This window comes from Petromyzon marinus, chromosome 61, assembly GCF_048934315.1.
Source record: "Petromyzon marinus isolate PM22_M1 ecotype Great Lakes invasive population chromosome 61, UKy_Petmar_22M1.pri1.0, whole genome shotgun sequence".
In the NCBI taxonomy this organism is placed as follows: Eukaryota; Metazoa; Chordata; class Hyperoartia; order Petromyzontiformes; family Petromyzontidae; genus Petromyzon; species Petromyzon marinus.
Window position 1 is genome coordinate 6,962,754 of NC_133727.1, and position 14,049 is coordinate 6,976,802.

Here is a 14,049-nt window from a genome sequence, read left to right on the forward strand (position 1 = left end):
TTTAATAATCGGCTGTGAAGTGCGTCAGGGCGTGCCGGGCAGACTGGAGAATGACCGGAGTTTGCGTGACGGTTTACGTTCCTTGACAAGATCAGCAAGTTATTGTGGTTCATTTGTGGCAAGCACTTTGTGTGTAATGAACGCGACCCTATGTATTCGTTCGGCAACCGTATCTCTGTGTTCTGCACTCGTGCGTGAGCAGCAATCCCTGGCATCCGGCACAGCTGATTCGCTGAGCCTGCAGGAAATGAAGCGAGCGTTGGAGGCGGCGCGGAGCGAGTGCGAGTCTCAGCAGCGTAAGACCGAGTCGGTGCTGCAGCAGCAGAGGCAGCAGCAGGAGCAGCACCAGGCACAGGTATAGCGACAACTATGGCAGACGATGCCCTTTAACGGAGCAGACGGAGAGACGTTGTTGTTGACATTTTACTCCTCTGTGAAACCGAGACGGTGACCGGCTGTCATGCAGATCGGGAGAGACGAGCACAATTGTTAATTTTAGAATGTTAAGATGTTGTTCAATAAGATTTAAACGGGAAAAAAGCAACGGATGCAGTTTCAGGCGAATGAAGGGAGGCTTCTTAGCCGGGCGGTTGTGGCGACACGCCTCCGATTAGCACAGTTGGCTATGTACGGTGCCAAAAAAAGCTATAACTAAAAAAAGTACAATGTAAACGGAATCGGTTAAACATCTGAATGCTTAAAGATTACCTGCAAAACACTCAATTGGAATTGCACATAGCAATCATAGCTCCCTGCTGGCGTATTAGTGCCTCAGGTCACACGGCAGGCCACTCTTGCAAATGAGACTTCCCCTGGTCTCTTGAGTTCTTACCTGGTTAAACAACATAAACTTTAACTGGAACTCACACTAACTGGCATGGTGAAGTGTAGTCATATAAACCCCCAATGTGACGTGGGAACGTTCCCATCCAGCAGTGGAATGATGCGCACCACGTTGGCGGTGTCTCGGGTGGCGACGTTACGGATGGTAGCGGCGTGGACAATCGAGTGATCCGTTGATTTGATTTAGATTCTCAATCTCATCTTGCGTTCCGTTTACGATCGTTTCAGCTCATGTCCCTGAAGTCGGAGAGGGAGTCTTCGAACCAGGCGTCGATTGAGGAGATGCGACGCCACTACGAGTCGCAGCTCGCTGACCAGGCCGCCGAGAGGGACAGGGAGGTGTCCAGCATGAAGGTGATGCAGAGGTCACGGGGTCAGGGGAATGGAGACAAGGACCTGGAAAAAACACAGCTCAAACGACGCAAACGTTTCTATGAACTGGAATTCCTCCTGCAGCGGGGGGTGGTGTGGGGGGGAACCCAGGGCCCATGTCTAACACACGGCCAACAGCTTCACGTCACGCGTTCTGTGCACGGTCACGTGAGGGCTACCACTTGAAAAGGGCCCACAGCCATATTTCCACCACTGCAAGCATACTCTTTGGTTCTACTCGGTAAAGTCACGTAGGTAAAAAATAAAACAACAAAAATCACGACGTTTCGGCCACAACACAAGCGGCCTTCATCAGGTGAAGGGAGCAGACTGTCTCGAGTACAGCGCTGGCGTGAAGCACAGCCACGCTCAGACCACGACCTTTAAGCTGTGTGCGAAGAAACAAGGTGCCTTGACAAAGGAATTAGCATAAAAAATAGCATTTGATTGTACATGCGGGTGAACATGCCGGTTGACGAGGGGGGGAGGGGCAGTTTACCTATTGATGGTGTGAAAAGGGAATTCTTTTTTAAGAGCTGCGAAAGTTTGGGGTACCACTACTTGAAAAATATACTGTACCATTGAAAATTAGTTTAACGTTTGGTTCGATTTAGAACATCTTTCCAGTGGTTGCTTTAATTTGAAACCATCTTCTCATCTTAGCTGCAGCGGGTGGACATCAGAAGTGGGCAGTACTTTTTTGAGCTGCCAAAAACTGCGCCACTGATTTTGCCGCGCTTCGTTCACTTCCGTCGCTGCAACGGCCTCTTGCCCATTACCCTGTCAGAGTCCTATTCAGCTCTTTGGCTTCTCATGACGTGACTTAAATTTAACGGGTAAAGCATTCAGAGTCATTTGTCCGAGCCAACTTGCGTTTTTTTGCTGCGATCCCGATTCGCTTTCATTACATCGCTTTGGCCACTTTGGTGACCCAGGGGGTCGCAACACTGCGAGCGAGTCTCTACTCCTGCTCTCTTGAAGTCTCACTTGCCCGCTTTAACAAATATGAACGTGAAACGCGGTACATGATATGTCTGAACACAATGGGATATCGAACAGTAAAGGCTTAATCCAGCAAAATAGTTTTACATTGAATTGGTTATCCCTGTAAAAAATAATGACAGTCCCGATGTCGCATTCCGCTTAGTTGGAGTCGTTTGCAACGAGCGTAGGAGTGGCGCGTCCGCACGTCTAGACGCCATCGGCTAAACGCGATTCTCCTTTCTCACGAAGGCCTCGATTAAAACGGTACCGACTGTGCACCCAATCTTGAACTGGTGAGATAAGAGATGGCTTCTCTGTCATTGTCAGTGCTTTGGATTCACCACTCTGGGAATTATTAAAATTACACGCCACATCACATATCACCTTATTTTATCCACATTTTTTAGGAAGCTGTTCATAGGATCACGGAAATATAGGGTCCAATAATAAAGGGTTATTTTGGATGGAGGGCATACATTGCTTCTCACAACCGAAATAACCAAAGAGTATGGATTCCTGCAGTCACGAAAGTTGTGTGCGTGCATGTGTGTGTGCGTGTGTGCGTGTGTGTGCATGTGTGCGTGTGTGTGCGTGCGTGTGTGTCGATGGGTGGAGAGCGGTAGTGTGCGCTACAAACCCAGCGACCCGAGGTCTATGTCGATTGCTACTCACAGCTAACACCAATGACGATTATCTAAACCGATCCTGTGCCTTCCCTAGATCGACTCGGCCTCAAATGAGTACCTGGTGCGGTGCATAAAACATCGCCACTAGGGAGACAAAGGCCGATAGGCATGGTGCTGGCCACCCATGTCTTCGTGTGCCATGCCGGCCTTCATAGGTGCTTGCTAATAGCACTTTCCCCAACAATCTGTTAAGGCTAAACGGGGGATTTTTGTATTTGTGTTGCTGAGTGGACAGCGGAAGTGTAGCGGTTAGCGCATTGCGCTATGAACCCGGCAACCCCAGTTCAATTCCCGCTGTTGGCCACCACCAGTGACGATCATTTGAACCTGTCCTGGTTCTCCCCTAGGTCAACTCAGTTTCAAATGAGTACTTGGTGTGATTTGTAAACATCGCCACTGGGGAGGCAAAGGCGGCCGGGCGTGGTGTTGCCCAGCCACCCCCTCGTGTGCCGTGCCGACTTTCATAAGGACATCTCCCGGACGTCTGTGAAAAAGAGTTTCATAGCTCATCGGATTTCTCCCAGGAGAAATAAAGAACCTGAGAGATGCTCGCTTAACAGCACTTGCTCTGACAGTCTGTTAAAAGGGGGGTGGATCTTTGTCTTGTGCAGATGAGGATCGAGAGCTTCCAGCAGCAGAGCCAGAGCTCGAGCCAGGGAAGTGACCAGCGCCTGGCGGAGCTGCAGCGCACAATCTCCCAGCAGGAACAGATCATCGCCACGCTCCGCGAGGTGACACACGATCCCTTTCTTTCGCACTACATTTCCGTTGTCAAAATAAGAATAGGTGTTTACCCTTTCTGGAAAAAATAGGAGGTGTTAAGATGTTCAAACACCAAATAGAAACCTTTTGCAAGGAATGAAGTCTGCAATATAACCACACGTACTTATGGTGAACATGCAAACAAACATGCTCTGATAATTATATACATTGACACTCCATATATCATCAGAGCATGTTTGTGTGGTTGCTTCTGAAAAAGGCATCTATTTGGTATTTGAACATCTTAACACCTATTTAATTGCCAGAAAGGTTAAAACCTATTATCATTATTCATACTTTGATACAGGCAAAGATATGTGCCATAGATGTCTCCGTTGTTGTCTTCTCCACCGTTTATTTTCTATTTTCCACCCGATTGTACTGGGTGGCCATTGCGTCACAGGAGCAGTAGTGGAGCAGGATGTGACCACGCTATGTTGGAAGAGAAAAAAAGTAATGTTGACTTTGTTTAACCCGATGGGAATGCAAGAGACCCAAGGGTGAAGTCTCATTTGCGAGTGACCCAGGGCGTTAGTCCGCCAGTTGGGGGGCGACAATTGCCGCTACCTACAATCCCAGTTGAGTCATTTGCGGTGTAAATTTTTGAATTTGGTAAAATGTGGACTCTGAAGCTGGTGGCACACAATGGCCTGCTCTTGCGAATGACGCAGGGGGATCGTGAACGTCCACTTTGAGCGATGCTGGCGGCGCGTGGTATAAATCCGGCAATTACTACTTCCTGTCCGCTACCTACAATCCCAGTTGAGTCATTTGCGGTGTAAATTTTTGAATTTGGTAAATGTGGACTCTGAAGCTGGTGGCACACAATGGCCTGCTCTTGCGAATGACGCAGGGGGATCTTGAACGTCCACTTTGAGCGATGCTGGCGGCGCGTGGTATAAATCCGGCAATTACTACTTGCTGTCCGCATCATTAAACCCTTAACCATCCTCCACCTTAACCTTCCTAACCTCGCCATCCTCTCCCTTTCCCTATCTTTACCTTTCCTTGCCATCCCTTCCCCTCCCCAACACTCAAACTCCAACCCTTTTCCCCATCAGCCAATATTAATGTAAAATGTATCATTCTTGTCAAGTGCTTTGACAAATATGCAACGTAAAATCCTAGATAAAATGAGAAATACACACCGCAGTAATAATTTTTACCGGTAATTATTGCTGTGGTAATTATTAGTAATTATTACTGCCCGCCCTAATAATAATTAGAGCGGGCCGCTGGATTCAACTACGAAGCTCCACAACAAGTGGTGAATGCACTGCATGCGAGGCCATATCAATGCCCTATAGAAGCGGATATCACAAAGCTACCTCCACCAACCACAAAGTAGCCCCGCAGCTGCCTATGATAACCTGCCGTGCATGGTGATCGCCCATTCCAGCACTTTCCAGGCTCAACTGTGCTCGACGTCCGAGATGTGATGAGATTTGGTGCATTGCAGGTGATTTAATTATCAGACATTGCTCTATTAAGACAATGGGATGACCAAGTCAAAATAAACAAAACAGAACTTAAAGAGACAAGGAAAACGTAATTCTTGAACGAAATCACGGCTCCAAATAATGCTAATTATTCTTGTTGAATTGCCGGAGAGGTGGATGGTTACGGAGTCTCAAGATTCTCTTTCCGGAAGGGTCCTGCGAAGTTTTTTTCACTGGAGGGGAGTGATGTCGCTACTGCTCCCTGCGATTCTAATTGAGTAAATTTTCAGGTATTTTTCACCATTCAGATATTTTGGCCAATACCGGTTACACTGTGCGATTATTTTAGTTATGGGAGGAAACAAGGAGAAACCTTCGGAAATCCATGCAGAACAGGGGGAGAACATACAAACACAGAGGGGCGTCCGAGTCAGGAAATTAACCCGGGTGCTTCTTGCTCGCGAGGCGCAAGTGTTACCACGACGTTGCTACCATGCCGCCCTACATATGTGAACTTGTGTGTCTGTGTGCAGAGGAGGTGCTCACTAACAACACTTGCCTCAACAGTCTGTTAAACCTAAATGGGGAATCTTTTTCTTCTTTGGTTCTTTCGGTAAAGTCACGTAGAATGAGAATAAAATAATAAATTGATAAAATAAAATAACAATAATATTCTCACGACGTTTCGGCCACAACACAAGCGGCCTTCATCAGGTGAAGGGAGCGAGACTGTCTGGTAGGACAGCGCTGGAGTGAGAGAGCCACGTTCAGATCACGGCTTTTAAGCTGTGTGAGAGGAACAAAGAGCCCTCAAATTTCCGTACCACGGATAGCTACGGGCCCCGTTCAGACGGACGAGTTCGTCCATGGTCGGAACAGAGGAGGGGGAGAGAGACAGCTGCGAAGCCCTAGTATACTCCATGTTGTAAACCATACCATTAACCGTGGTGTGAGAGGTATTAAGAGGCAATGCTGGCGAAAGAGCTGCGGTCTGAAGGTCATCGTAAAATTACAATTAATTAAGAACAGAAATGATTTAACACATCTTTCCAGTGGTTACTGAGCCTGAATCCATCTTCTCGGTTGAAATTGTCTCTGTGCTTGTATATGTGAATGGCCTCATATCAATTTATTATTTTATTCTCATTCTACGTGACTTTACCGAAAGAACCAAAGAAGATGAATCATTGCAGTCACGAAAGCTTTAAATCGAAATTTGGGGAATCTTTGTCTGTGCACAGGAGATGGAGAGGTTGAGGATGTCCATGAGCCAAAGGTCGACCATGCAGTCGTCCACCGTGGTGAACACCGCCGCCAAGTAAGGGCCCCGTGGCTCCTGCAGCGAGTGCCAATTAAATATAATGGGTGCCACAGCGTCGAGATGTTATCTCCCTCGCCTGGTTTGCAGGCGGTCGTGGGTTTGATCCTGACCCTGACGCCTGCTGTGTAGTTGGTGTTTGAGTGTCTCTCTCTCTCGCCGTGGTCGTGTGGATTTTTCTGCGGGTCCTCTGGTTTGTCCCTCCACATTTAGAATCATGCATTTAAAGGATTTGGTGGCTGTGCATTTCCACATGATACGCCACTTCATTGAGCTATCCTTTGTGTCCAGGTCACTTGTGAAAAAAAGCGATGTAGCTCAGTTGAGGCCTTACCTGATGAAATAAAAATAGTTTGGTTTTTAGTTTAATTCCCAACGGCGCTGCGACCCCGGCCGCTCGGACCGAACCCCACGAGCACCGTCCTCCTCTCCGTGACCGCCGCTCTTTCTTGCAGGCGGGAGACGGAGTACCCGTACCTACGCCTGGTGCCCACGTACGGAGAGTGCGTGTACAGCAACTACTCCGTGCAGGTGAGTGCCCCCCCCCACCCCCACTCTCCCCTACTCCCCCACAATGGTTCAATGTGGGGGGTGGGGGTCTTCTTGTTGGAGCTCCTTCCTCTGTGTATGTCTATATGTGTCTGTGTGTTCATCGGCAAAGTAGGGGGCACAGGTGGTGCATCTGCCAGCCATCTCAGTCACTACACCCATCGCACCAGGGTCTGTCCTGTGACCTCCTGCCAGCAGGCGTTTGACACTTCACGTGGCCTGAAAGTCCACAAAGCCTGGCACAAGTGATGTGGTGACGTCACCGCCACTTAGTTGCAAATAGAGGTTGTTATTGATGTTGTTTATCGGCAGTGGTGATGTAGCAGTTGGAGCGCTGCGGGCCCGGTGACCCGAGTTCAATTCCCGCTCATGGCCAACACCAGCGACAATTATCTGAACGGGCGACTTTGCCTCAAGGTGTAAAACTTTGCCACTGGGGAGACAAAGCAGGTCGGGTATGGTGCTAGCCACCCACCCCCTCGTGTGCTATTCCAGCCTCCATATTTTCCAACAAACAGCACTTGCCCCAACAGTCTGTTTAGGCTATATGGGGGATCTTTGTCTTTGTCACCAGCAGTTCCTATCCTTCCTCTCACTGCGCCAAACACATCATCATCGTTGTCAACCTTCTGTCTGGAAACTTCTTTCTTTAATATACTCTCCTGCACCTCCGAATGTCATTTTCAAGTCCAATGTGTGCGCGTTATAAAATGAGCCATGAATTAATGAATAAAGAACCCTCTGATGTATTTTCCTATTGATATTGATGACTCATAGATGTGACTTCCTTGGCACTGGTACCAACTCGGCTTTGTTTGCTTCCCACCTCTCCCTGTGGTTGAGTCCCATGACTAAGGGGAAGACCCAAGGGGCAGATGGTGGGAGACCATCAGGAGCATATTTTGGAGGTCGCTGAGTGCCTCTCCTGCGCAGAAGCTGTGAGATCTGGCCAAGCGTAGAGAACGTTGGCCGCGAGGTGCAGCGGTGGCGTCTGCGGCTTTGGCCACGATGACGTCTCGATCTTTGGCCTTTCCCCCGACCCCTTCCGCAGAACGCCGGACACCACGGAGATAGCAGAGTCGCGAGCGAGAAGGCGACCAAGACCGTCCGATTTGCGGAATCCGAGAGAATCTTCTAAGGGGGAAACGCACGGTGCCACGTCCACACGCGGGAGCGCAGACTCACCAGGAAACACCTTTCCCCAATGGTCAGCAACCAGAATATCAACTTGGCATGTATGGGTAACCCTCTAAACACAACAATAACAACGGTTGCCGTTTGCCCGCTAAGTGGCGGGGATGTCACCACTGCGTTTGTGCGAGGCTCGGTGCACTTTGAAGCCACCGCGTGAAGTGTCAAGGCTTGCTGTGGCAGACCCATAACACCTGGGTCTGTTCTCAGGTGTTAATGGGTTAATTCTACACATGAGCACACGCAGCTACGTACTCAAATACATGCACACGTCCTCGCGCACACACTCACGCACGGATGCACAGGTTGCTGGCCAATGTCACTCTTCAACGTGCACAGAAGCACCGCACTGATTTTGGTGCAGGTTAATTGGGTTTGGGTTTCTGAATTTTCTTAATTATTGTTATTATTTAGCTTTTTGTACACTTTAATGTGTTAACAAACAAATAATTCCTTTTTTTTATTTCTTACTGTTTAGTAGTTTAGTCAAAGAATAACATCATTTTGGGGAACTGAATGTCAGGTGAGTGGCGACGCATTCAATGGCACTTGGATGATCTCAGTTAGCTACGTACGGCGCGAAGGAAGCTCAACGTGACTTTACCGAAAGAACCAAGAAGATGGGTATATACTTCTACACTCCGGCCAGCTCCACCGTCTCGTTCATCCCAACCTCGGGGGTGGAGGGTTGGCACCGGATTCGGACGCGGAGAGAACTCAGCACCCCCACGGCCTGCACCGTACCCAGTGGCACGAACCGCGAGTCCTGCTCCCCGTGAATTACGCCAATGCCTACACTGCACTCATTGTTGGTGGGGGGGGGAGGCTATTTGACCATACTTCACCACGCTGGTTCGTGCGGGTTGTCTAAAGGCAGGGGAGGCATAGACGTGAGGGCACAGCAGCGGTACAATTGATGTTGCTGTGCCACCACACCTCTGGCTGCCCACACTCGGCATAGCTCGTGATAAATGGCCCGGAATGGGTGCCCGATCTCAGCAGCTAAGCAGTATGAGCCTGGCTAGCTCTAGGATGAGTGACCGCCGTGCATGAAACAGGCTGCATTGTGGAGATGCGTGTGACGTGACCAACGTGTGTTGAGAAATACGTTAATAAATAATACCGGCCCATTCACTAATTTTCAAGGTTATTTTTAAAACCCACATTTTCTACGTTCTTAATCGCGTAATGAAAGCCATGCGTTTTTAGCGCTTTACTGAATGAATGATCCTGTAATAGATAGAATCAAGAATTTGTACTACGAATGCTGGTCACCTCACAGCTCAAGTCTTACAACAACTGGCATTCAGTCTCCCACAAGATTATCCAAAGGCGGTGGTAGTTATGCAATGCCTATAACCTAGTCTGGGAAAAATAGACGAAAGACTCATGATCAGGGGAGAGACAATAACTGACCACACGTAGGAGGAGTGTCTTTATACAGATTGTCCTTGGCTAAAAAACAGGCTTACGTGGCTGTGGAGACCACTATAGAGGACATTGTTTGAGCTTTGACTTTGTAACCCTTTCGAGTACTTTTCAAGCTAGATTTGAGATGCAATGGACATTTTCCAAAATGTCAGGGCCTAGCATTAAAGACTGAGTATAGGAGCTACCAGCAGCATTCTTGAGGGCATGAGAAATGCTGGAGGCATTGACGGTGGCATGAATTGAAGCCCCGTTAATGAAAGGGGGGACACGTTGAGATATGAGTTTGATGGGTAGAGAGTCAAGGATAGAAAATGTTTTTTTAATCGATTTGTAGAATTAGTACATGCTACTTTTTAGCAAAGTGGTTTGCCCACCCCTGTGCAGTAGCGCACTATGATGAGCTACAAAGTCTGAACACGATTCAGCATTTGCTTACTTGTATCTCTCTTCCACTATAGACTTGAGTTTCGACAGAGCAGAGCCAGCCAGGCTGTTTTTTTCCATGGTAGAATCCGAGCCGCGCTGTTGACGTCACACGCAATTGACTATGTTGAGACGCATGTAGATGACCCGGTGACACTGTCCTCACAGTGTACTAATTGACGTCACACACGATGAACAAATAATTTGCCCTGGCCTTGCTTGGCCATGAGCCAGATTAATAAAGTGTACTTAACTCGGTGAGAGCAAGAGGCCAGAATGAGTCTCATTTGCAACCATGAACTGAGGGAATCATTCTGCCAAAAGGGAGCGATGATCCCTTTGCATCGTTCCAAATGAGTTACTTGCGGGTAATTTTTGGCATTTCGCAGATTTGGACCCTAATGCCCACACACATTTGGCCATTCTTGTGACTCGCATCAAGGGATACTCAACGTCCACTTCAGCAGACAGCATGGTATTCTTCCGTTTGTTACACCGGCATTATAATAATCGGGGCGGCTGATTGATCCAAACCACGAATCTCTGCAACAAGCGGCGAACGAGCTACTGTAAGGGGCCACGTCCATCGCATCACGTTCCTTAAGAATGTATCGTGAGGCCCGCGTACCGCTGCTCGGTTCTGGCTCTGCTCTGCAAATGGCTAGTGGAAAAACCATCCAATATGGCGGCCGACTAATATCACTAGTGGAAAGAGGGGTATGGTAATTAACTCTGGGTTTTGTACACGGGTGGTGAGGAAAGTGGTTTAAGTATGTGTACACGCGCGCGCTCGTTACGCTCCGCTTTAGTACTTGCACGTGCACGCTGCATGCCTGGCGAGGTGGAGGTTCGATGAGTTTGTAAGGGAGGAGTCGGGGTGTTTTCCATCCATTGGCAGTGATTGTGAACACGCTGTTCATGTAACTTGGCCAAAATAAACACAAGTCTGCATGCATCTTTAATTAGCCTGCTCTTCATTTACTTGACCACTACAGTTCCCAATGCTAGCGGCCTGCGTACGAACAGTGAGAACTGGGAACTGTTAGGACGGCGGATGATGTTCCATTGAAGTCTCAGCATAAATCCAAGTCGACTAAGTGGGCTCAGGGTATGGCACGAATACAACTCACTCGGGTCGCCACCAAGTGGCGAAGTGACTACATTATCAGTGGTGGAGTATCGACATTATCTGCTTAGGGGGTGCGGCAATCAGTCTGGTTGGGGCCCCAATATCTGATTCGTCACGCACGGTCTCACCCAGGCTATGAAATATCGCAGACTCCTCTTGCCTACTAATGGCGTCGTCGTTACACTCACGGTCTCGAACATTTATTGCTGTAGGGGCGCTCCGCTTTCGCACAATGAAACCGCGACTACAGCTCCACAGTAACATCTTTGCCATATTATGTTACCGCTCTAATTACATTCAACTAAAACGAGGAAAGTACATGAAATTATTTTTTGAAAAAATTATTTAAACCATGTTTTAAATAAAATTTTAATCTTTGATGCACCCCCCCAACTCGTAGCTTTGGCTACCGAGGAGGGGGGGGGCAAGACACCCCCTGCCCCCACGATAGTTATGCTGCTGCCACTGGGTAAGAGGCAACCTAAAAGTTAAGACATTTCCTGCTCAAATGAGACAAGACAGCGATTATCTCCTGTTTTACAGCAATGAGCCCTTGATGGAAATTTCACAATCCTATGCTAGGCGCGAGTCTCTCCATCGTCGGACAACCGTTGTTGACGTCCCCACAATGTGGTAAGTATTTTATTGACCCTGTAGTGAAGATGGACTGAAGCTCAAGATCGTTCTAATACAGTACTTGCATTCATATTGTACCCATGTCTTATAACGGGATTGTTTAGCCTAGGGGACCTACTAATGGCAGCTGCTCTTTGCAAGACAAAGTGAACAGAGCACCGGCCTGCAAGTGGGCATTAATTGGTCGGCCAATAGGTTTCAGTGTTGCTATTTGTTATTCTGATTAAGTAGGATGTGGCTAGTCTACTTATGCCTGGTTTCCACTGCCATTGGGAAGCCGGCTCTGCCGGCCCAGTAAAGTACTGGCCCAGCACAGCACCTAGGCCCAGGTCTGTGTCCCAACTTAATGCACCATGTGGCTCCGTGAGCTTAAACAACAATACTTAGTTTTCCCCCACCCAGGCTAAACCACAGGCAGGTAGGATTTAAGAAACTTGCACCATGATTGCAACTGCCATGCCGGGAGGTCGATTCAAACCGTCGACCTCCGTATTGGCAACTGCGCTAGTGCTAATGATTGCACCACAGCAGTGCCCTGGCTAGGGTAGGTGACCCTTGTCAGAAATAGCTTTAATTGGCTCTGTGTCACAGCTTCTGAGCTTGAGAGATACATGCTAAACTTCAGGAATACCAACAATTTCACATGCGTGGCTTTCATAGAATGAGGTATTTACGTAAAAGCCCACACAAATCTAAAGGGGTCCTTAATCTGCCCCTCGAACACTCAAACAATATAGCGGATCACTGCCAGGAGATCCATCACCACCATCAACACCGATGCCACCGCCACCACTGCTGGTGCCAAAGCCACTTGGTAAGGCAAACTCCATGAATTTGTTCGAGAACTTCACTGGTCGGCCACCACTGGAAGATCCACCACCACCCCCCGTGTCTGCAGGCCGATCCACCACCGACAACGCCACCTAAGCGCCCGCCACCACCGCCATCAGATCGACCTCCATCACCACTGGTGACAAAATAGCCTAAGAAGACCCAATAAACGGATATGTAAATTACTTCCAATAGACCCAGTCCTTTCTGACCAGGCATCCTTATTGCTTAGGCCCACTGATTCCTGATTATAAATCCTTACTCCTGAGACCCTATCCTAACCTTAACTGATGGCTGTTAATTTTAATAGCCACCAACTGAAAATCGGAAGATAAAACACACGCAAACACACGGATATCTAAACTGCTGTTCAAATTGTTAATTCTCTTGTTATGTTCTAAAGCCGTCGAGAAATAAATTGTTGGACCGTGACGTGTAGTCATTACACTTTCGATGTTTTGCTTTCAATGTGGTGTTTGTCACGCCGAAATAATTGCCACGTTTTGCTTTCGAGAGAGCATTGCTGAGAGGGAGAGGACAACTGTGGAAGGAAAAAACCAGAGCTTTCTTTGGGGTGATAGGCCATGTAGGTTTTTACAGCATTATGCAGCTGAAAAAGAAAGGTTATACCACTCGACTGATTCAGAGTAAGACCTCCGCTCTCAAATCGGAGCTGGTCATAACGAAACTGCCCAGGTATGGGAACGCCTCCACTCTTTCCTTAACTGCCCTATCATGCGGAGTTGAAGGGGGTGGGAGTACTTGAAGACATAAACTATTCAGGCAGGTACTGCTGCGATTTGGTAGGGCGTATGCCGTATGGTAAGGCACCATCTCTCGTTTGTATGTATGTATGTTGAATTTCTTTTGCACCGTATATAGCCAACCACACTAATCAGAGACGCTAACGTTCAGTGTGTCACCAGCAGCAGCGTCAGCCTTGCTGGAACCAATGCTGGTGGACTGCAAGGAGCGTAGAGTTTGGGAGGGGCTTGGGTCGTGACGTCTCAAGCCCTTTTATGGGCAGGGAGCAGTGGGCGCGAGACCCCCCCCCCCCACCGTGGGAGGGGGGGGTGTCTCCGTGGTCACGTGCGTGGCGGTTTTTATTTTAAAATGTTATTACCTCAGCGCCTAGCGCGCGCCTTGCTATGAACGTTTTATTATTATTGTTTAAATGTGCACAGTTTATAACGAAATTAAATGTTACAACTAATTTGCAAAGAAAGCGGGCCGCTTGTGTTAAAGACGTTGAGTTACATTTCGACAAAAAAAACCCTAAATAATCATATACAACAGTCCCTGAGGAAAATATAAACAACAACAAAGACGATCAGACAACAAGTGTGGGGCCGTCCATAAATGACGTCACGCACCTGGGCGGGGGGGGGGGTCAGACATTTGTGACGATGTGTGACGAGGGGGGTGGTTGAGAAATGTGACGTCACATCAATATGC

General features: G+C 48.2%; 1 protein-coding gene across 2 annotated transcripts in view; it reads left to right on the forward strand.

Annotated features, from left to right (window-relative positions):
- The window catches only part of LOC116955650 (uncharacterized), a 52,723-nt gene extending 41,763 nt beyond the window's left edge, over positions 1–10,960 (forward strand). For both annotated transcript variants that reach the window (XM_032976859.2, XM_032976860.2), the window contains exons 13-18: positions 203–355; positions 1,072–1,197; positions 3,497–3,616; positions 6,328–6,404; positions 6,860–6,935; positions 8,005–10,960. In XM_032976859.2, the coding sequence (XP_032832750.2) occupies positions 203–355; positions 1,072–1,197; positions 3,497–3,616; positions 6,328–6,404; positions 6,860–6,935; positions 8,005–8,091 (639 nt within the window). In that variant the 3' untranslated portion in view covers positions 8,092–10,960. The remainder of the gene's footprint in view (positions 1–202; positions 356–1,071; positions 1,198–3,496; positions 3,617–6,327; positions 6,405–6,859; positions 6,936–8,004) is intronic.
- Positions 10,961–14,049: the final 3,089 nt, after the last annotated feature.